The sequence below is a fragment of the Mauremys mutica genome, chromosome 1 (assembly GCF_020497125.1).
Source record: "Mauremys mutica isolate MM-2020 ecotype Southern chromosome 1, ASM2049712v1, whole genome shotgun sequence".
Lineage (NCBI taxonomy): Eukaryota > Metazoa > Chordata > Testudines > Geoemydidae > Mauremys > Mauremys mutica.
The window spans coordinates 25,755,181-25,778,013 of NC_059072.1; the positions used below are offsets into that span (position 1 = coordinate 25,755,181).

The 22,833-nt window shown below is 45.7% G+C and overlaps 1 protein-coding gene across 4 annotated transcripts in view; it reads right to left on the reverse strand.

Moving 5' to 3' along the window:
• The window catches only part of FBXL13 (F-box and leucine rich repeat protein 13), a 164,644-nt gene that overhangs the window by 98,988 nt on the left and 42,823 nt on the right, over nucleotides 1–22,833 (reverse strand). For all 4 annotated transcript variants that reach the window (XM_045029732.1, XM_045029741.1, XM_045029724.1 and 1 more), the window contains exons 8-9: nucleotides 13,937–14,032; nucleotides 2,225–2,360 (exon numbers count right to left, since the gene is read on the reverse strand). In XM_045029732.1, coding sequence (XP_044885667.1) covers nucleotides 2,225–2,360; nucleotides 13,937–14,032 — 232 coding nt within the window. The remainder of the gene's footprint in view (nucleotides 1–2,224; nucleotides 2,361–13,936; nucleotides 14,033–22,833) is intronic.

Here is a 22,833-nt window from a genome sequence, read left to right on the forward strand (position 1 = left end):
CCCATTGGCCGGGTACTGCAGCCAATGGGAGCCGCGGGGGTGGTGCCTGCAGTCTGAGGCAGTGCGCAAAGCTGCCTGGACACACCTCCAGAGCTGAGGGAGGGGGATGTTGCTGCTTCCAGGGAGCCCCCAAAGGTAAGAGCCACCCAGAACCCTTACCCCATCCTGTGCCCCAAACCCCAGCCCTGGGCCCCCTCCCACACCCAAACTCCTACTGCTGCTGAGGGAGGTGGGCGGGGTGGCCCAAGACTGCCCCAGCAGTGTCCGGTGTGGCTGGCCCAGGGGTTCCCTGAGCTGCTCAGGCAGCCCCCAGGCCAACTGCACTGGCCACTGCGGAAGTCACGGAGGTCCCAGAAAGTCATGGAATCCGTGATCTCCGTGACAAACCCACAGCCTTAATCACAATACAATCTTTAATTACAAGATCACATACTCATTTTTCCACAGTGCATGGATATTTATTCAATACTCACTGTGACCTTAGACGATACGCCATCCAAACCCTACACTGAATACAGAACTAATAATTTCCTTCTGGGCATTTCTATGGTGCTGTCACCATAGTATCCAAGTACTTCACAAACATACATTTATTAATGTTCACAATACCCCCGTGAGTATAAGTAGCATTTTTATCCCTGTTTTACAGATGTAGAGCTGATTAAAGCCCAAATTGTCAAAAATGTCCACTAATTTTGTTGGGTGTCCAACTCAAGTCACCTAGGACCTCATTTTTCAGAGTACCTAGCACTTTAAAGAGTAGCTCCACTTGACTTCCATTGCAGTTGTGAGTGCTCAGCACTTCCGCAAATCAAAAGAACATGCAATTAGTGGCCAGCACTAAAAATACTGGTTTAAGCAACTTGCCCAGCATCACACAGGAACTCTGATGTAGAGGAAGAAATAGAATCCGTTTTCCAGGCTGGCATTCAACTTCCTTAAACAGAAGATCATCCTTTCTCTTTCTGTAATCCCCTCCTTAATTGATTACACACCTTCCAAATTCCTCAACAAGTGAGACCAAGGTGCTATGGACAACAGCTTAATTTACTACACAGTCCTGATTTCTCGCTCTTCACAATAGACAAAAGCACATTCAATTTCCAATTCTCTAACTGAAGCTCCTCAGTCTGGGTGGGGACTGTGTGCTCAATTTTATTTTGATCCCCCAGTAGAAGCTCCTGCAACAGAGGCCAAAATTACTTTACTCACTATAAATTTGAAAGATGGCAACTAAGTGTCATACAGACATAGGTGGGCAAGGGGAATTCAAAAATCAAAAGAAAGACCAAGAAACAAAATTTTATATTTTTATCATCATGATTTTTGAGGATCACTCATGATTTTTGCACTTTCGCAGTTAGGAATATTATACATGGCCAGATTCAATTTTTAAAAATCCGTTCAGTTAGTTTTTGTTCTGCTGAAGCCCACCTTAGCCTCAAAACGTTGTTTTCATGGTCTTTTGTGGGTTTCCATATATAACAGACATGGCAGTTTCCTGCTTATCCTTGGAAGACTTTACTGAATTAAGTTTAAGTATCTTGGTGGGCCATGAGGGGGAATGCAGGTGCAGTTGCCCTGCACTGTGGCACCACAGAGCACCATAGCAAGAAATATTTAAACAGGCACTAAGGAAGTTACTGTTTTATTTTGCATTATTGGCAGGTGTGTATGGTTATAATTTTTCTTACAGTGTCCTAAACATAAAAAACTGGACAAGTCTTCATTAGTGTGTTCTCCACCTCCATTTTTAACCCTTTGATGCTGGAAATCAAGATTTCCCAGACATTGAATATTGTGACTTCAACTTTAAATGAGAATACATCATCACAGTATTGTGTACATCTGACTGTTGTTATAATTACCTCAGTGCAGTTGGGTTCTGGCTTGTACATTTAAGCACAAGTTTGCATTCCACCCTCATTTGTCAAACTATATTCACAGTATCTCCAACACAATAAAAGTTATTCTATACAACTCTAATACTGCTAAGCTAAAAGGCTATTATAGTGCCTAGAAACTGGGAGTAGTGGAGAAAAGCAATTTAAAGGAGCCTACTGATCCCATATTCATTATGCTTTGCCATGGCTGGAGTTGTAGGGAAGCTCATATGCTGCAAAGCAGAAAAAAACTAGTGATTGAGTGAGGCATCTGATATAAGAAAAAGATGCAAGTGAGAGGGAAATGAAGAGACAGAACTAAAAAATATTAAAATACTTACTAATATTTTTAAAGCTTGGCCAGTGAAGAGAAGAACAACCACGAAGATTCAAACGTACCACATAAGGACGCCACTTCTTCAGAATATTTATTAGTGTTTTGTCCTGCATCTTGTGCTTTACTGAAGAAAAATCAATCTAAACAAATTAAACAATTCAGATATCAAAGAATGTTATACATACAAAATAGACAAAATTATTAAAAGTACTAAGTGTTAGAAATTTGCTGTACAATCTCAGACTTTGACCATGCAAATGCTGAAACACATTCTCAGATTTACATACAAGTAGTCTAGTACAGTTTATTAAGAATACTCACATGCATGAAGTTAAATATGTGCATAAGTGTTTGCAGGATTGAGGCCTAAACTTTATTATGACCAGGCTGGCATACTGACCAATCCACAAGGAGGACATAAACGTAAGTGACCAACAAAGAAAAAATTAACTATTGGCTTTTCCCATTTTTGATTTTTCCTTTATGTTGTCTAAAGACCTAAATTATTGTAAATGATTTTTTTAAGATTAACTTTTAACCTTAGATATATCAGGAATATAAAGTTTTGTCTTCCCTCTTTTGCTGAATGATTAGAGACCTGGATTCAGGGGTGAAAGTAACTTAAAGGACTTACCGGTACGCCGGAGTCCTGAACAGGGGGCGGGGCCTCAACCCGAAGGGGTGGGGTCCCAACCAGAAGAGCAGGGGCTTTAAAACCCCAGGCCCTTTAAATCGAGATTTAAAGGGCCTGGGGCTCCGGCAGGAGCAGTAGGTGCAGCAGCGGCCAGGAGCCCCAAGGCTCCAGCAGCAGGGTTCTGGCGGCAATTTAAAGGGCCCAGGGCTCCAGGTGTCGCTACTGCAGTGGAGCCCCTGGCCCTTTAAATCATGGTCAGAGCCCCACTGCCAGAGCCCCAGGGCTACGGCAGCGAGGCCCTGCAGCGATTTAAAGGGCCTGGGGCTCTGGCTGCTACCAGGAGCCCCAAGCCCTTTAAATTGCCAACCTGGGGAAGCTGCCCCTTGCCAGTGCGATCGGCAGTGTACCGGCTCTTGCCAGTACGCTGTACTGGACCATACCAGCTTACTTTCACCTCTGCCTGGACCCAAGATAAGCTGAAGAACTAGGCATGGGTGGATCTTTAATCTTCCTTCCCACCCACTCCCTGGAGAGTTAAAACTCCGAGTTAAATATGTGTTAACAAAAAAAATGAGAAAATAGTTTCAAACAGTCTGACTAAGGAGTCTTGTAGGAAACACGGGAAAGTCAAGACCAGATATTTCTAACAACAAAAAACATCTAAAAATCCCTCCTTTTTTAAGATAAAAAAATGAATATTTAAGCCTTCTTTAAACTTGTTCTTCATAAAAAAACAAGAAAGATCACGAACACATCTTTCCTTTGTAGGTCACCTTTAAAAGGGTAACTCATGTTACATCCACCATACTAAATCTATCCATTTTACATTTTATGCCAGAGGTCTCAAACTCAAATGACCCCGAGGGCCGCATGAGGACTAGTGCATTGGCCCGAGGGCCGCATCACTGACACGCCCCCTTGCTGCCCCTGGCCCCACCCCCAATCCACCCCTTCCATGAGGCCCCGCCCCTGCCCTGTCTCTTCTCCACCTCCTCCCCTAAGCGCGCGGCTCCCCGCTCCTCCCTCCTGGAAAGTGCTAAGCGCCACCAACAGCTTTTTCAATGCACTCTTCCAATCCTTGAAATATGTCACGTCCCGTTGTGATACCCTTCAGTGGCATTAAGTCTAGCAATTCTTCAGTTATATTCAAATTGCAGTCCACACCTCTAATGAACACTGCACACTGTGCGGTATCTGATACATCTGTACTCTCATCAAGAGCAATTGAAAATACTTCAGTCTTTTGCCATTTGAATCAATTGTTTTTGCACATTATCAGCTAAATCCGTTATCCTGCAGGCAACTGTATTTGCAGACAAGCTTATGCCTTCAAAAACTTTCTTCCTATCAGGACATAAAATTTCACTGGCCTTCATAAGACATTCTTTTATGAATAAGCCTTCTGTAAAAGGTCGCGATGATTTAGCTATCATTTCGCTTATCACAAAACTTGCTCTTACTGAATCTTCGCTAGACTTGTTAATCCCTGAAAATAAATTTCTTTGCTTGGCAAATGCTGCTTTAAGTTGCTGAACTTTTTCCTCTCGGATTTTTCTGGTGAATGCATCATATTTTTCACGGTGCATCGTGTCATAGTGCCGACACACGTTATACTCCTTGGGAACAGCAATCGTTTGCTGACAAATAAGGCATTGAATTTTATCTTTTACCTCTATGAAAAAATATAAATTCTCCCATTTGTCTTGGAAAACTCTCTTTTCTTCCATGAGTGTTCTTTTTTTTGACGAAGTCATTTCCAAGCAGTTTTAATAAATATATACACTCAGTAATGCACCTCACTCAAAGGACAAAACACGCACTTAGATTTACTGCCTAAGGCTCTGGGAGGGAGTTTGGGTGGGGGAGGGGGTCTGGAGTGCAGGCTCTGTGCTCGGTGCAGGCTCCAGGCTGCGGCAGGGGGTGGGGGTGCAGGCTTTGGGACGGAGTTTGGGGATAGGAGGGGGTGCAGGGGTGAGGGCTGTGGGGCTGAGGGTGAGGGGTTTGAGGCATTGGAGAGGCTCGGGGCATTGGAGAGTCTCAGGACTAGGGGAAGGGCAGCCTGCCCTGGCCCTAGTGCAGGGGGGGCGCTAGGACCCTGCGGCAGCAGGTGATGCCGGAAGCCGGCATAGCGGAGGAGGAGTGGAGTCAGCGTGAGCTCCTGGGCAGGCTACCGGCGGTGAGGGGGCAGCAAGTGGGGGCTGGTAGACACTGGGGGGAGGCGCGTGGGGGCGGCAGGTGGGGCCAGGGGAGAGACCCGGCCCCAAACATTGGGGAGCAGCGCGCGGGGAGCTTAGGCACAGAAAATAACTCGGGGAGGGGGGCGGGGGTGAGGGGAGTTTGGCGGCGACAGGAAGTAACTGGGGGAGCTCCGCGGGCCGCAGGGAAGAGCTCCGAGGGCCGCATGCGGCCCGCGGGCCGCATGTTTGAGACCCCTGTTTTATGCCATATGTGCTCTACTTCAATCATTATGAAGAGCAATCACCGTTATTTTAATTCAGAAGGAGGGCGAGAGTAGGTTAGTGGATAGAGCACAGGATTGGGAGTCTCATGGAGGGCCTAGTAGTTCTTATACTGAAGTCGACGAAGTTTTGCCACTGTCTTCATTAAGAGCAGGATTTCACCCTAAGCAATCATGCTCAAGTCACTTAATTTTCCTGTGCTTCATTATAAAGATAAAAGCTACCATGTACATGGCAGAGGGGTGTTGCTGGCACATGATGGCATATATCACATTGGTAGATGCCCCTCTGCCATGTACATTGGCCAAACCGGACAGTCTCTGCGCAAAAGAATAAATGAATACAAATCTGACATCAGGAATCATAACATTCAAAAACCAATAGGAGAACACTTCAGCCTCTCTGGTCACTCAGTAACAGACTTAAAGGTGGCAATTTTGCAACAGAAAAGCTTCAAAAACAGACTCCAACGAGAAACTGCTGAACTAGAATTAATTTGCAAACTAGATACCATTAACTTGGGCTTGAATATAGACTGGCAGTAGCTGGGTCATTACACAAATTGAAACTATTTCCCCTTGTTAAGTATCCTCACCCCTTCTTGTCAACTGTCCGAAATGGGCCATCTTGATTATCACTACAAACGTTTTTTTTCCGCCTGCTGATAATGGCTCATCTTAATTAATTAGCCTCTTAGAGTTGGTATGGCAACGTACACCTTTTCATGTTCTCTGTATGTATATATATCTTCTTACCAAATGTTCCATTCTATGAATCTGATGAAGTGAGCTGTAGCCCACGAAAGCTTATATTCAGGGGTGAGCTGCAGACGGTTCGCAACGGTTCGCGCGAACCGTTTGCTAAAATTAGACGCCGGACAGAGAACCGGATGCTAAAGTTCTCTGTCCGGCGTCTAATTTTAGCAAACGGTTGGCGCGAACTGTTGCGAATTCTACCTCCACCTCCTGCCATGAAGCTCCTCCTTGCTTCTCCTCCCCCACGGCTTCCCGCGAATCAGCTGTTCGCGCGGGAAGCCTGGGAGGGCTGAGAAGCAAGCAGGCTTCCCCGGCCCAGGAAGACGACCCTAAGGTAGGAAACTAGGGGGGCGTGTGCCCCAGCCGGTCCCTGGCCGCGGCCCGTCCCCGCCTCCCCGGCCGCGACCCTGCCCGGCCCCGCGTCCCCGACTCCCCCCGAACCCCTCCCCGGCCGCCCGGCTCTGGCCGCACCCCCCCCCGGCCCTGCCATGCCCCCACCTACCGTCCCCGGGTCCCCGCCCGACCCTCCCTGGCCGCATCCCCCCACCCCGCGTTCCCGGCCCCGCGTTCCCGGCCGCGACCCTGCCCGCCCCCCCCCGCCCCCGGGTCCCCGCCTGCCCGCCCCCCCCGTCCCCGGGTCCCCGCCCGACCCTCTCTGGCCGCGTCCCCCCCCCCGCGTTCCCGGCCGGGACCCTGCCCGGCCACCCGGCCCCCCCCCGTCCCCGGGTCCCCGCCCGACCCTCACCGGCTGCGGCACGGCCCCGCGCCCCCCCCCCCCCCCCGAACCCCTCCCCGGCCCCGGCCGCACCCCCCCCCGGCCCTGCCGTGCCCCCACCTACCGGGATGCTCGGCTCTGGACACGGCCCCCCACCTCCAGCCCGGCCTGGCCCCGTGGCTCCAGCCACCCCTGCTGTTTTGCCAGGGGGCCGGGCTCCGGCAGTGCGGGTCTGGGCGTGGCGGCGGCCCCGGCTGCCCGGCTCCAGCTCTGGCCGCAGCCCTCCCTGGCTCCACCCGGCCAGCCACCTGGCTCCGGCCGCTGGGCTCCCGCCGCATCCTCCGGCTCCGGCCGCGCGACTCCTGTCCTGGCCCAGCCACGTCCAGGCAGCGCGGTAAGGGGGCAGGGAGGGGGTGTTGGAGAGAGGGTAGGGGAGTTTGGGGGTGGGGGGGTCAGAGGGCAGGGAACAGGGGGATTGAATGGGGGCAAGGGTCCGGGAGAGCAGTCAGGAAAGAGCAGGGTTGGATGAGGTGGTGGGGGCACTCAGGGACAGAGAGAAGGGGTAGTTGTATTGGGTAGGGGTTCTGGGGGGCCATTGAGAATGAGAGGAGGGGTTGGGTGGGGCGGCAAGGGGCAGTCAGGGGACAGGGAAGCGGGGGATGGGTCAGGGGTCTCGGAGTGTGTGTGTCAAGGAACATGAGGGGTTGGATGGGGCACGACCCCCGCCCCCAGAGGGGGGGAAGGAGGGAACCCATTGTTAAAATTTTGGAGGGAGGAGGGAACCCGTTGTTAAAAATTTGGCAGCTCATCACTGCTTATATTCAAATAATTTTAGTCTCTATGGTCCACAAGTACACCTGCTCTTTTTGTGGATACAGACTAACACGGCTGCTACTCTGAAATCCATTACTACAGAAGTGCTTACTGCTCTTATGTTGAGAAGGGATCTCATAGACTCATAGACTTTAAGGTCAGAAGGGACCATTATGATCATCTAGTCTGACCTCCTGCACAACGCAGGCCACAGAATCTCACCCACCCACTCCTGTAACAAACCCCTAACCTATGTCTGAGTTACTGAAGTCCTCAAATCATGGTTTCAAGACCTCAAGGTGCAGAGAATCCTCCAGCAAGTGACCCGTGTCCCACGCTGCAGAGGAAGGCGAAAAACCTCCAGGGCCTCTGCCAATCTGCCCTGGAGACCTCCTAATATTTCCAATACTTAGGGTACGTCTACACTACAAGACTATTTCAAATCTACTTAATTCGAATTTGTGGAATCGACCTTATGAAGTCGAATTTGTGTATCCACACTAAATACACTAATTCGACTGTCTGAGTCCACAGTAACGGGGCCAGCGTCGACTTTGGAAGTGGTGCACTGTGGGAAGCTATCCCACAGTTCCCACACTCCCCGCTGCCCATTGGAATGCTGGGTAGAGCCCCCAATGCCTGCTGGGGGAAAAAATGTGTCGAGGGTGGTTTTGGGTAACTGTCATCATTGAACTGTCAATCACGCCCTCCCTCCCTCCCTCCCTGAAAGTGCCTGCGGGCAATCTGTTCGTGCACTTTTCTGCTCAGTGACAGCGCGGGCGCCACAGCACTTTGAGCACGGATCCCGCTGCAGTTATGGCCGTTGTCAACTCCTCGCACCTTATCGTCCACCTCTTCCACAGTCAGCTGCTGAGAAATAGGGCTACTTTTCAATGGTGCTGCGAGCACTGGTGGACCATGGGGGACGTTTTACCAACATCAACGTCGGGTGGCCAGGCAAAGTTCATGACGTGCTTGTTTTCAGGAACTCTGGTCTGTTTAGATGCCTGCAGGAAGGTAGTTTCTTCCCGGACCACAAAATAAGTTTTGGGGATGTGCAGATGCCTATAGTGATCCTCGGGGACCCAGCCTACCCGCTAATGCCCTGGCTCGTGAAGCTCTGTGCAGGCGCCTTGCACAGCGACAAGGAACTCTTCAAGTACCAGCGAGCAGTGAGCAGCGTGACCTGTGACTGTTCAGTTTCTTTACAGAGAAGCTGAACCTGCCCCTGTTTCTTTAAAAAGTTACTGTTGACTAGCATCTGCAGTTACATACCCCGCCCACCCCGCTTCCCCAACTTCCAACACACGTATAAAAATAAAATACATGTTCCACTGTAAGTTTACAAAGGTTTCTTTATTGATGACTTTGCGTTACAGGGTTGAAACTGGGACACGGACTGTGCTGGGTAGGGTGTGCGGTGATGTAAAGACCGCCTGTAAACTCGAGGAATGACAGGCTCCTGCTCCCAGAGTGGTCTGCAGTGCCGGACTGGATGTTTCAACGGAGCCTGCCATCCCTCCTTTTTGGGACTCTGTGTGCGTGGGCTATGTGGCCTTTTGGCGGGGGAGGACGGATACAGATTCCTCTGCTGCGTGGCTCTGTGGTCCAGGACAGGGACCGTTGCATGAGATCTGTAACCCCCCTCCCCCGCTACAAAGTCACGTACCCCCCCCACCCACACAGAACCTGCAAACCACCTCCCATACCGACCAGGGTGCGTACTGACTGCAGTGTGTGTGTGACCTGCTGCTGATCCTGCCCCCATGTCTGTACCCTGGTAAAGGTGATTGTCCTGTCAAATTACCAACCCCCTTCCCCCCCTTCAAACACAGTCTCCTCTAAAAGAACATGACGGAAAAAGTAATTAACAGAAAAGTATTTTTTATTATCAACTAGACAGTTAGGGGATGAAACTGGGATGCGGGCTTGGGTGAGGCGGGAAGGAAAGGACTTCTCAAAAATTAGGCTATGAGAGCTTTTCGGTACTTGAGCACTCTGCTGGGGTGCAGTGACAGTTTACACGGCCTCTGGCGCCCCTCCTTCTGGTTATTTTGGGTGAGGGGGGTATGGGACTTTGTGGCGGGGGAGGGCGGTTGCAGATACACTGCAGGGGGGCTCTGTCCTCCTGCCTGAGGTCCTGCAGAACATGCACAAGGCGCAGGAGCATGTCCGTTTGCTCCCTCATTAGTCCAAGCAGCGTTTGAGTCGACTGCTTGTCTTCCTCACGCCACCTCTCCTCCCGTTCGCTGTGTGAGCGGTGGTACAGAGAGAGGGTCTCCCTCCACTGGCTCTGCTGGTCCGCCTCGTCTCGGGAGCACCCCCTAACTTCAGCGAACATCTCGTCCCCTGTCTTTTTCTTTCGCCGCCTAATCTTTGCCAGCCTCTGTGAGGGGGATGCTGTGGCAGGTCTGGAGACAGTCGAAGCTGTGTGATGGGAAAAAGGGAGTGAATTCCTTGCAAAGATAAATTTTGGCGAACAATGAACACAGTGTAGTCTGTCTCTGTGAATTCTGGGTTGAGATCCCAGTGCCTGATGGGGCAAAAACCATTTTCACGGGTGGTTCTGGGTAAATGTCGTCAGTCATCCCTTCCTCCGGGAAAGCTACAGCAGACAATCATTTCAAGACCGTTTTCCCTGGATTGCCCTGGCAGACGCCACAGCGTGGAAACCATGGAGCCTATTTTGCCTTTTGTGCCTGTCACCGTATGTGTACTAGATGCCGCTGACAGAGGCGGTCCAGCAGCGCTACACAGCAGCATGCTTTTGCTTTTGCATGATAGCAGAGATGGTTACCAGCCATACTGTACCATCTACCATACCATAAATTGGTAATAAGATGGGCATGGTTACCAGTCCTTTTGCACTGCGCCATTTGCTGCTGTCATAAGTGCCCCTGGCTGCTCTTAGCCAGGGGCGCAAAAGCCAAAATTGGGAATGACTCCCTGAGTCAATCCCTCCTTTTTGGTATGTAAAAATTTAATCAGTCCTGCCTAGAATATGGGCAAGTGTACTAGAGAAACACTGTATCAGAGAACCAGAGAGCACAGCTGCTCTGTGTCAGATCCTGAATAGATTATGAGCTGAATGCTATTCACAGGGGGTGCTCCTGCAACAACCCCACCTGTTCATTCCATTCTTCCCCAGCCTTCCTGGGCTACCATAGCATTGTCCCCCCACTTGTGTGATGAAGTAATAAAGAATGCAGGAATAAGACACAGTGACTTGTTAGTGAGAAATGAGTGGAAGGCAGCCTCCAGTTGCTATGATAGTCCAAATAGGACATTAAGGAGTGTGGAGGAGAGGAGCCCAGCATCCTGCTGCTAGTCCAGGGGCAATTGAATCTTTTCTTTACACATGAAGGGTGGGGGCTGATGAAGCTCGGCCCCCTGTTGCTATAATGAGGACGGTTACCAGCCATACTGCACCATCTACCAGGAAAAATTAGGGCCAGGCGCCCTTGATCGACCTCACAGATGCTAGTACGCATGGTTACCAGTCCTTTTGCACTGCCCCATGTGCCAATAGGCTGATGATGACGATGGATATCAGTCTTATTGTACCATCAGCCATCCATAGCGTGGGGGGAGCAAGGATGTTGGTGTTGAGTGCTGCACCATCGCGTCTATCTTCAGCATTCAGTAAAGATAGGGTGACATGTAAAAGAGTCAACAGAGGATTGTTTTCCCTTTCACTTCTGGGGGTGGGGGGGGTGCGTAAATTGCCGAGCTATGCTCTGACCCACCGCGGACACTGTGTTTGACCCTAGAAGCATTTGGAGCTCAGCCAAGAATGCAAATGCTTTTCGGAGACAGCAGGAACTGTGGGATACCTTGCGTCCTCAGTCCCCCCTCCCTCCATGAGCGTCCATTTGATTCTTTGGCTTTCCGTTACGCTTGTCACGCAGCAGCGTGCTGAGTCTGTGCTATGCCGTCTGTCCGGAGTTTTTTGAAAAATACTCTGGACCAGGCGTAACATTACAGTAATTCCCCTAATTAGATGCAGGAGTCTCCGAGCGAGATCACCCTGAGGACGGTCACTGAAGGAGATAGAGAGCGCATGCTGTGTGAAAGCCAGCACAAACCAGGGCCCTATGCAGCCGTGCTCGGGGAGGCAATGCTCCCTGAGTACCTCATGAAAGCCTGGCGCGGAAAAGTGTGCTGCCACGGAGCACCCAATAAGGCAGCTCTCCCCAGGAACCTCCTGCGGAGGCTTTTCGATTACCTCCAGGAGAGCTTCGTGGAGATCTCCCAGGAGGATTTCTGTTCTATCCCCATATATAGAGAGACCTCCTTTTCACATACTTCAGATTCCTGTTATATTAAGAATAAAAGTTTACATGGTTAAAGCACTTACCGACTGCTCCTTCCCCTGATTCAGGGTCCGGGTTAATGGCCGGGGACGGTTGGTAAGGGATCTCCGTGACGGTGATGAAGAGATCCTGGCTGTTGGGGAAACCAGCGTTGTAAGCGCTGTCGCCTGCCTCGTCCTCCACAAACCCTTCCTCATCTTCCCCGTCCGCGAACATCGCCGAGGAACTGGCCGTTGACACTGTCCCATCGTCAGAGTCCATGGTCGCTGGTGGGGCAGTGGTGGCAGGCTCCGTAGCGTCCGTTTGCCGGTTTGATTTTTTGGTAGCTTTGTCTGAGGTCCTTGATTTTCACGCGGCACTGCGTTGCATCCCGGCTGTATCCTCTGTCTCTCATGGCTTTGGAGACCTTCTCGTAGGTCTTTCCATTCCGTTTTTTGGAGCGCAGCTCCGAAAGCACAGACTCCTCGCCCCACACACCGATCAGATCCCAGAGTTCCCGGTCAGTCTATGCTGGGTCCCTCTTTGTATTCAGAGATTACATGAACTCCTCTGCTGGAGAGCCCTGCATCACTGCCGGTGCTGCTGAGCTCGCCCCAATGTCCAACCACGAAATGAGATTCTAACTGTCCAGACAGGAAAAGGAATTCAAATTTTCCCGGGACTTTTCCTGTGTGGCTGGTCAGAGCATCCAAGATCGGACTGCTGTCCAGAGCGTCAACAGAGTGGTGCAGTGTGGGATAGCTCCCGGAGCTAGTAAGTTCGATTTGCATCCACACCTAGCCTAATTCGAGATAGCCATGTCGAATTTAGCGCTACTCCCCTCGTCGGGGTGGAGTACCGAATTCGAACTAAAGAGCCCTCTAGGTCGAATTAAACGGCTTCCTAGTGTGGACGGTTGAGCGGTTAATTCGAATTAACGCTGCTAAATTCGATTTAAAGTCCTAGTGTAGACCAGGCCTTAGAAATGGTTTCACTAAAATTAATTCTCTTCTTCCTACAGTACTTATTATCTTGCACAAAGAAGAGATGTTAACCATGACTGCTTCTTTCTTAACTTTTTGATGGTTTGATAAGATTAGACAAAATGATATATACACATTACAAACAGATTATCCACATGTATGTATTTTTTCAGACAATGACACTGAATACCATTTGAAATAAATAACCTGATGTTCCTGAAATAACCAGAAGGTTCAGAATTTTGAGAGACAGAGTACACGTGACTTTAGAGTTTGTTACAAATACTCTCTTTTGCAGTTTCCAGAATGGAGTAAGTGTTGTTTTTATTGAAGAATAATAAAATCTATCTTCAGAGTTTCTGTTATTACTGTCAGTGTTCTAGTGGCAGACAAGCAAAACTTTAAATTGTAATTTTCATCTAATGTTCAATAACAATAAACAAAACATTCTACACCATGTTCATAACTTGACCATTCTTTTAGTTATGATAGCAAAATACTTGATATATTTTATTATTATTATTTGGATTTTAGCCTTCAGTTTCTGGATTATTATTTTGGATTTCAGTGTTTAGTTTCCTTAAATCATACTTAATTATATTTTGATAATCAGTAGTAGTTGACTATTCCTGATTTTAAAATGACAAATGTATAGATCATGTCCTCACAAACTCACTGAATGAATACAAATTGTATAAGTATAAGGATTTGATATTTTGATTTGATATTTTTATACCTACAATGAATTCAAGTTGTAAATATATACATACTGTCTGATTCTCCTTTCACTTACACCAGTTTTATAGTGATGTAACATAATTGTTTTCACTGGATTTACTCCTAATTTATATTTATATAATTGAGAAGAGAGGTGAAATCCTGGGTACATTGAAATGAAAAGGAATTTTGCCATTTACTTCAGTGGGATCAGGATTTCACCCCAGGTCCTTATAATTTTTTAAAAAGTAACTTACTAGCTTGGTTTATCCTCATTTTTTTTTAAATAAAGTTGAAGTAAAACATTAAACCTCTTATTATATCATAGTTGCAAGTAGTCTTACTTACATCAGTCCATATTGAACTAGCCTGTGTTAGCAACATCCAGGTTCGGCTAACTTGAGCACATCTTGCCAGATCAATTAAGTTGATATAATGGAAGATCTAGGATAGAAAAACAGAATGTATGAAAATAGAAAATATTGCTTAAGAAATACCATTAGACTTAAAAAAAAAAAAAGACAATATTCATTTACCAACCCAAAACAACAGACTTAAAATGCTTCTGTCAGCTATTTTATATGACTGAAGTATGTTATGCTGAAGTAGGATCTACTTTCCCCTCTAGAGCCATGTGAAGTCAGATAAGACATTATACAGCCACTTATGAGCAAGTGCCTGATATAGCAATCAAGGGATCAGTTTTCTCAGCTAACCGAGTCCTGAGAGGAAGATTTTTAAAGGAGTCACAGGAACGAGGAAATCAGATCTCCTTGTCTATAGCACCTTTCACAGGCCTAGCCAAAGTTTGCTATGAAATTTACCCCACAGATCTCTGTAAAGAGCCTGATATTGCTCGATGCGCTATGTTAGTAGGCTCCAAAAGATAACTGATTTGGTCACAATCTGTATCCTAGAGATATCATTGTGAATTTTCTTTTCCACATCCCTCTTACATTATTGCTTCCCAAAAATTTCATCTCCACAAACATTTTGAGAGTAGCAACTTAGAATAATCTCTTTCAAGAAGCAGCTTGTCCTCTGCCTGCAGTTAGTTACTTCTCCTAGAACATAAGGGAGATGTGATTAAACTGAATATAGATTTCAGCACTAGCATATTCTATTTTTAAATATGAAATGACATACTAGAACTGAAAACTTAAAAAGAGTCCATATATACATGGATGGATTCATTACATTTCCCAGATCAGTACAGAGCTTTTTTTTTTTCCTTTACATTTTAAAATCCATCTCTAGGCACCCATTGTAGCCAATTAGTTTATTTTATCATCTATTTATTCATGTACTGCGTGATGTTATGATTAACTCATATGCTATGTCATATATAATCAATGTATGCTAAACAGATTTAAGTTGTAGGATTATAGAAGTATAATATTAATAAGTATTTAGGATTGGTAAGTGTGCATTAGGTTATATAAGTAAAGCAGGGCTGAAACACAAGGCCTACAGACTGAGGCCTATAAGATTTCAAGCTTAGCCATACTAGGCCATAGGCTTAAGAAAGCTTGACATAAGTAAGCGACTGAAGAGTAACCCTATGCCAGTAAAGGTCACAAGACTACTGTAAAGATGTGCCATAGATGATGTTGTGGAAAACCAACCGCAATGTATTGTTCAAGATCACAAGACACTTTATTGCAGCGGTTCTCAAACTGGGGGTCACCAGGGCTGGTGTTAGACTTGCTGGGGCCTGGTGCCAAAGCCAGAGCCTCACTGCCCGCGGCCAAAGATGAAGACCTAGGGCGTCAGCCCTGGGTGGCGGGGCTCTGGTTACAGGCCTCCTGCCTGGAGCTTTGCCCCCCCACCTGGAGCGGCAGGGCTCAGGTAGGCTCAGTCCCCCCTCCTGGGGTTGTGTTGTAATTTTTGTTGTCAGAGGGGGTCGCGATGCAATGAAGTTTGAGAACCCCTGCTTTACTGTAACATCTTTTCAAATGTCTGTCCTGACCACTGGGTACATGTTGTGCATAAATGCTAATAAGTACAAGAGGAATGACAGACAACCTATGAAAAATGGGGCACCCCAATCTTCATGGGGTCTGGAAATACAGATAAGGGAAAAGAGAGTTGATATTTTCATGAACATATGTAGAATGTTAAGTGTAGTCAGAATCACAAAATAAAAGAGGGCTCCTTGGTTAGGTAAAAATGGAATGCCTAGGGGCAAAACCCCAACAGGAATCACCCCTTTATTGATGATCAATTGGTGAGGAATCCATCAGGAACTAAGAATATCTTCGAGAATGTGAGTATGACTATATTTATAACTTGTGCATTGGTATTTGTAGGATTTATGTGTGCTTAGGTAATCATAATCTTGCTTGTGATTAATAAAACTTGTAAAACAGACTAGATGCACTTGTGAATGTATGTGTGGTCACTATTGTTGGTCTTCATGTGTTCCTAGAGTCTCTAAATCTGAGACAAGTAACAGAGGCGACTTTCACTCTGTTGATCCTGAAACTGTAGCCACCAGAGCCACAATGGTGTAAGATAACATAACTAAATCTATTCCTAATAAAATAAAAGGCTACACTATTCAGTGCTCCTGGTGCCTAGCCCACAAAATTTAATTTACAGTCTAAACATAGACAAAGGACTGCCCATAAATATATCCATCTCAATTCACACTCTCCTTAACAGCATTAACAAAAGAGGGGAAAAGATGGGTTTTGCAACATGCTCAGAAGATTCACAAATCCAGACTCTGGTGGACCCAGGTGGGAGCAAGTTCCAACCAGCACTGCTCACAGACAGTGCCCTGCCAGATGTTCCCTATCGTTAATACTGAGGGAACTCCTCCTTGAGCACCTCTGCTGATTTTTTCTGTGGCAGTAAATCATGGAGAAAGAGGTGATCCCTCAGGTAACCCTGGCCCAAACCATTAAGGTCTCCATAGGTAAAGCAAACACCTCGAATCCTACTTTGAATTACCTTTATAGCAGTTTTTCAATTATTTCTTTATAATCCCTTGAATTTAACGAGTTAGAAATCAAATCCTATTGTATTAAGGGCCTGATCCTGAGCACTTCCAACTCCCATTGACATTAAGTGGGAGTTGAAAGTGGTCAGCGTCTAGGAGAATCTAAAAACCTATTAAAACCCTAAAGAGTTAACATTTCAAAAGAGCAAACATAAGCAAACCCAGACAAGCAGTTCTATATCTGAGACAATCATTAGTGAACCATAGACTGCAGGCATTTATCTTCCCAGCCCACCAAGTTTGCCCACAGTCCACTTGGAGCCAGACCTATCAAGCTTCAATTCAGGAAAACACTTAAGCGTGTACTTAAGTCTATCCCCTATTCCGGACAGCACTTATACGCACACTTCACTTTAGGAAAATGCTTAAATCTGTCCTGAATATGGCTGCTTTCCTGAATCAGGATCTTTATATGGATATTAATTTTTAAATGAGAACATGCTGCATGAGATTTGTTCTTCTGAGGATGCAACTCTTATTTATCAGTTCTGCATCTATTAATTAAACATAATCTCAGTACTAAAGAAGAATGCTGTCCAACCTAACTGATTAGTTGATTTGGGTAGCTGCATGATGGATCTCCAGCAGCAAATGCTGTAATTAAGATTAGGCATGGAGTTTTATTACAACCTTGTTTTCATTTACAACATTCTGAACATTCCTCCTTCATGACTTAAACTTGCTATGCTGGCTATTAACCCAGAAGTGATTTAAAAAAAAAGAAAAAAGAAAATCTCTTCAGCAGTTTTCGAATTATTGGACAGTGAAAAATGGACTATTCTGTAGCGGGGTTTTTTGTGTGGTTTTATTTTTGTTTTTTAGTTTGTTTGTTTGAATGATTTGCTCACCAGTAACTCAAAAAACAGCTAAACAAAACAGACTTTAAACATAGCGTATTGGCTTCTTTCTAGGGGGCAGAGTCTAACAGAAGGCAAAAAATAGCATCAACAGCATTAATGCTCATGCATATTTCCTCTGGCATATCTACCAGTTTCCTAAGAAGCATACTGTATAGTGAGTTCTGTAGCTGATCCTCAGATCTGTCATCCCATTCTTCTAAAGTCTACACAGTTCCAACTGCTGCATATTATGTGTGAAGGAGCTTCACAGATTCAGAGACAAGGGGAGTACACTGTGAAGGCTCTAGCTCTCCCTTCCATGAACTATGGGCCCTCAGGACTTGTTTGTATCTGACCCCAGGTGTCTTTTTTAAAATTTATTTAGCTAAGGTATAGCAATCACAATATAAAGTAAAGTGTAGCTGCCCTGTTGCCCCAGGCTTACAGAAAACTGTCTCCAGATGGAGAATAGCACCAGCAAAGATTTGAACTCACCTCTCTCCCAGCCCATGCAGAGAAGTGCAAATTGTGGGTTATTTAAATACTTGTATTATTGTGCATGAGCTATTTCTTAAGCAAAGTAAGGAGGGCCCTCTCGTGGATCAGTAACAGTTAAAAGATAGGAAAGAAAGGGTAGGAATAAATGGCCAGTTTTCACAATGGAGAGAGATAAACAGTGGGATCCCACAAAGATTTGTACGGGGACCCATGCTGTTCAACATATTCAGAAATGATCTGGAAAAGGAGTGACAATGTGGGGTGGAAAAATTTGTGGATAATACAAAATTACTAAAATAGCTAAATCCAAAGCTGACTGCAAAGAGTTATCAGGGTATCTCACTAAACTGGGTGACTGGGCAAAAAATGGCAGATGAAATTCAATGTTGATAAGTTCAAAGTAATGCACATTGGAAAACACAACCCCAACTCTACAGACAAAATGATGGGATCTAAATTAGCAGTTACCACTAAAGAAAGAGATCTTGGAATCATTGTGGATAGTTCTCTGAAAGCATGAGCTCAATAGGCAGCAGCAGTCAAAAAAGCTACAAGAATGGTAGGAACCACTGGGAAAGGGATAGATAATAAAACAGAAAATATCATAATGTTATATACAGATCCATAGGACACCCACACCTTGAATGTTGTGTGCAGCTCTGGTCAGCTCATCTCAGAAAAAATATTAGAATTGGAAAAGGGCATCAAAAATTATTAGGGGTATGGAACAGCTTCCATGTAAGGAGAGATTAACAAGGCTGGGACTGTTCACCTTAGAAAAGAGATGACTAAGGGGAGATAGGACAGAGGACTACAAAATCAAGAACAGAATGGAGAAAGTGAATAGGGAAGTGTTATTTACCACTTCACATAACACAAGAACTAAGGATTACCCAATGAAATTAATAGGCAGCATATTTAAAACAAATATAAGGAAGTATTTCTTCACACAGTCAACCTGTGGAGGCCAAAAGTATAACTGGGTTAAAAAAGAATTAGATAAGTTCATGGAGGATAGGACCATGATGGCAATTAGTCAAAATGGTCAGGGACACAACCCTATGCTCCAGGTGTCCCTAAACCTCCAAATTATAGAAGCTGGGACTGTATGGCAAGGGATGGATGACTCAAAATTGCCTTGTTCTGTGCATTCTTTCTGAAGTATCTGGCACTGGCTACTGTCAGAAGACAGGGTACTGGGTTAGATGGACCATTGGTCTGACTCAGTATGGCCATTCTTATGTTATGATTGTCTTTGTAGGTGATGCAGGCATGATAAGAACCCCTACATAAAGTTTCTCTCTTAGTCCTAACAGATAAGTGATGTCAGGACATTCTAGGGAAACAACACCCATTTGTCCTGAGAGTCCCTGCTTGGAGAGTAGACCTTCCACAACTAGGCTTGCAGGCACTGCAAGAGAAGCCTTGCAAATGGGTTATATAGGTACATGTGGTCATATGATCTAGCAGTACCAGGTAGGACCAGGACATCATCTGAGGGCTGAGTCAAACCTGGGTGATAAGGTCACTCATTGCAAGGAACCTGATTTAATGAAAGTAAGCTCTTACCTTCACTGAGTTCAGATTCACTCCAATAAATTCCATAATTTGTGTGTGGGTTAAAGTGAACTTTTCTGAATTTACCTGAAGTCCCAAAGCATGAAATAGGTCAAGTGAGGAGATGATCAAATCTTGTACTTCCTGATACTACCATCCCGTGACCAGCCAATCATCTAGATAGATAAATATGGGGCTGCCATGTCTGCAGAGGTATGCTGCTATCATGGACAATATGCTCATAAAAACCCTCTGGGCCATCAAGAGGCTGACAGGGAGCACTTTGTATTGAAAATGCTCTGGGCCCACCATAAATTGTGGAAATCTCCTGTACACTGAATGAACATCTATATGAAAATAGTCATACTTCAAATTGAGGGATGTAAACCAGTCACCTTCTTTCAGGGAAGGGATTTTTGAGACAAAGCCCAAGGGTGGTCATCTTTGTGGCATTACACCCCATATTCTTCATAGTAATATTATTATGATATATGATTATGTTTATGGCATAATTATGATGTATTTTGTGCAAAATAAGGCATGTGAGATATCATTGGAAAGGTTATGATTTACTGAATATGATTATCTTACCTTAAGCATGTATCATTTTGGTATCTGAAGTTAGGAATATTGTCCATGCATCTATTACAAGTGTGTTTACACCTGGGGAACGCCCACTAGACAGAATTCAATTAGTCCAGATGGCTGGCTGGCTGGGAAGGGCAATTAGGGAAAACAATAGGTCTTTGAAGATGCTAATCTCTCACCAGGGAGCCCTCCCGGGGAAGCTGCAAACAGCCTCTGAGTCATGGTTGCGGTGGCCCTACAGGGACATGCGACCAACTCACCTGGATAATACTAGTGTTCCTCCACTGACCGAGCCTGGGAATCAAACTGGGAGACAAAGGGTTCCCGCCATATGCAAAAACTATTTAAGGCAGGGAGTGACATCTCGAAGAGTTGTGCAGGTTTCCTTTGAGGATAAAGACTGATAGATCACTCTATATCTGATCTCTTCGTGAAAAATGAACGAGGAGTACTTGTGGCACAGGTGATATGGTGTTTTTGTCTTTTATCATTTTCCTGTGTGAGTTCATTTGAGAGCATAGTGATTGTCTGGTTTCACTCACTTACTGTAGTTGTTATCGGGGCATTTAGTGCACTGGATGAGGTACACCATATGTTGTGATGGGCATGTGTAGGACCCATGGATCTTGAAATGTGTATTGTGTGGGGTATTGATCATTGTACCAGTGGAGATACATCTGCAGGTTTTGCATCTGTTGTTCTGGCAGAGTCTGGTGCTGCTTGGAGTTGGTGTGTCCTGGTCTGTGGGGAGCTTGCTTCTGATGCTTGGAGATGCTTCTGAGCTTGGTGATCACTCTATATCTGACCAATCAGTGCTCATCCTCAAAGGAAAGTTGCACAAAACTTTCAAAAGTCAAGCCTGGCTGTTTAAAATCATAACTTCGCAAGACACTAAAAATCATGGACTGAATTGAGACACTGGATTTATGGCTTTTTATAACAATTTATTACTCACTAATAACCCAGCCAGCTGCCTTTTCCCCTCACTTCCTTTTCCCTCCTATGACTGAACGGGTATTAATGGGCCACTTCACCATAAATGGTCCCATTAAATATTTGTTAACTACTTATGGCAAACAATCTGTTCCACCTTGTATTTAGCTGTGACACTCTGAGTACGTTTCCCAGACCTGAAGAAAAGCTCTGTGTAAACTCAAAAGCTTGTCTTTCTCAGGGCTGGTCTACACTGGGGGAGTGGAGGGGGGGAGATCGAACTAAGATACGCAACTTCAGCTATGCTATTCACGTAGCTGAAGTCGAAGTATCTTAGTTCGACTTACCTGGCCGTCCTCACGGCGGCGAGTCGACTGCCGCGGCTCCCCCGTCGACGCTGCTTACTCCTCCTGCCAAGGTGGAGTACAGGCATCGATTTGCGGATTGATTTATCGCATCAGATGAGACGCGATAAATCTGTCCCCGATAGATTGATTACTACCCACCGATCCGGCGGGTAGTATAGATGTACCCTCAGCAACAGAAGTAGGTCCAATAAAAGATATTACTTCACCCACCTTGTCTCTCTAATATCCTGGGACAGACATAACTACAACATTGCATTAAGTATGTCATTATATGAAGTATGATTTCAGTTTGATATTAAGTATGTTCCAACATGAGGAATTATGCACCTCCACGTATTATAATTACATCTAGTAAGGCAAGCATTCATAGAAGATATTTAACAAACATATTAACATAATTTTTAAACTTGTGCCCCATTTTGATGTGACCACAGAGTGAACCCTACACAGGTTCTAATTCTGTCTTATTTTAAGAAAGATTTTTGACCTATTATATCCAAATGAAATTGACATAAAATATGCATAAAGATTAACAAGTGCTTGCTAGAGTCACTATTCCAAAAGTTCTCAATGCTGATTTGTGTGTTACCACCTACTAGATACAACTATTTAAAATTACTTCATCAGAAAATAAAATACATACCTTAAATCAGTGATCCCCAAACTGTGGGGCGTGCCTACGTAGGGGGGTATGGAGGAACATTCATGGATGGGTGCATGGCAGGGCCCAGGTCAGCCCCCACGGAGGGCAGGGAGGGAGCACCACCCAGCTCCACTCAGCCCCCAGCCACAACTCCACTCCACCCCCTGCTCTGCCCCCAGCCAAGCTCCAGCCCTTGCTCCACTCCACCCCACAGACAAAGCTCCACTCCTCCCTCAGCTCAGCCCTCATTCCCTCTCCACACCCAGGCCAGCTCCACCTCTATCCCAGCTCCATTATAGATTCCATTACCGGCTAGGCAGGGCATGACAGGAAAAGTTTGTGCACCAATGCCTTAAATTGAATCTTGATAACTTGTTCATCAACAACTCCAGTGTTCGACACGTCTTTATCATTTTAGTTATTGATAATACAATATAATAGAGAAAAGATCTTTAATACATTTTGCCAAAGAAACTAATATCAAAGTGCATTCAAACTCTGTTGTCAAACGTTTGATCAGAGGTGTACAGAGAATACCTCACTTTGTGAGAATAGGAAGTGTGTGGATTAGCAAAATGCAGATTAGCCAGGCTCCACTGTACTTTGTTTTATGGCAAAAGTAATAGAAGTCTAACAACAACAAAATAGAGAACTAGAATCAACTAGGCATGATTTAGCAATATGAGCTAGTTGTACAGAAGATTGTTTTCCTTCCTTAAAAAAAAGCTGTCCTGATTTATAACCTCAGTGTAACCTTAGTGAAATCAACAGATTGAAGAAGGTGGTCAGTTGGGGCAGAATTTGGCCTCTACTGA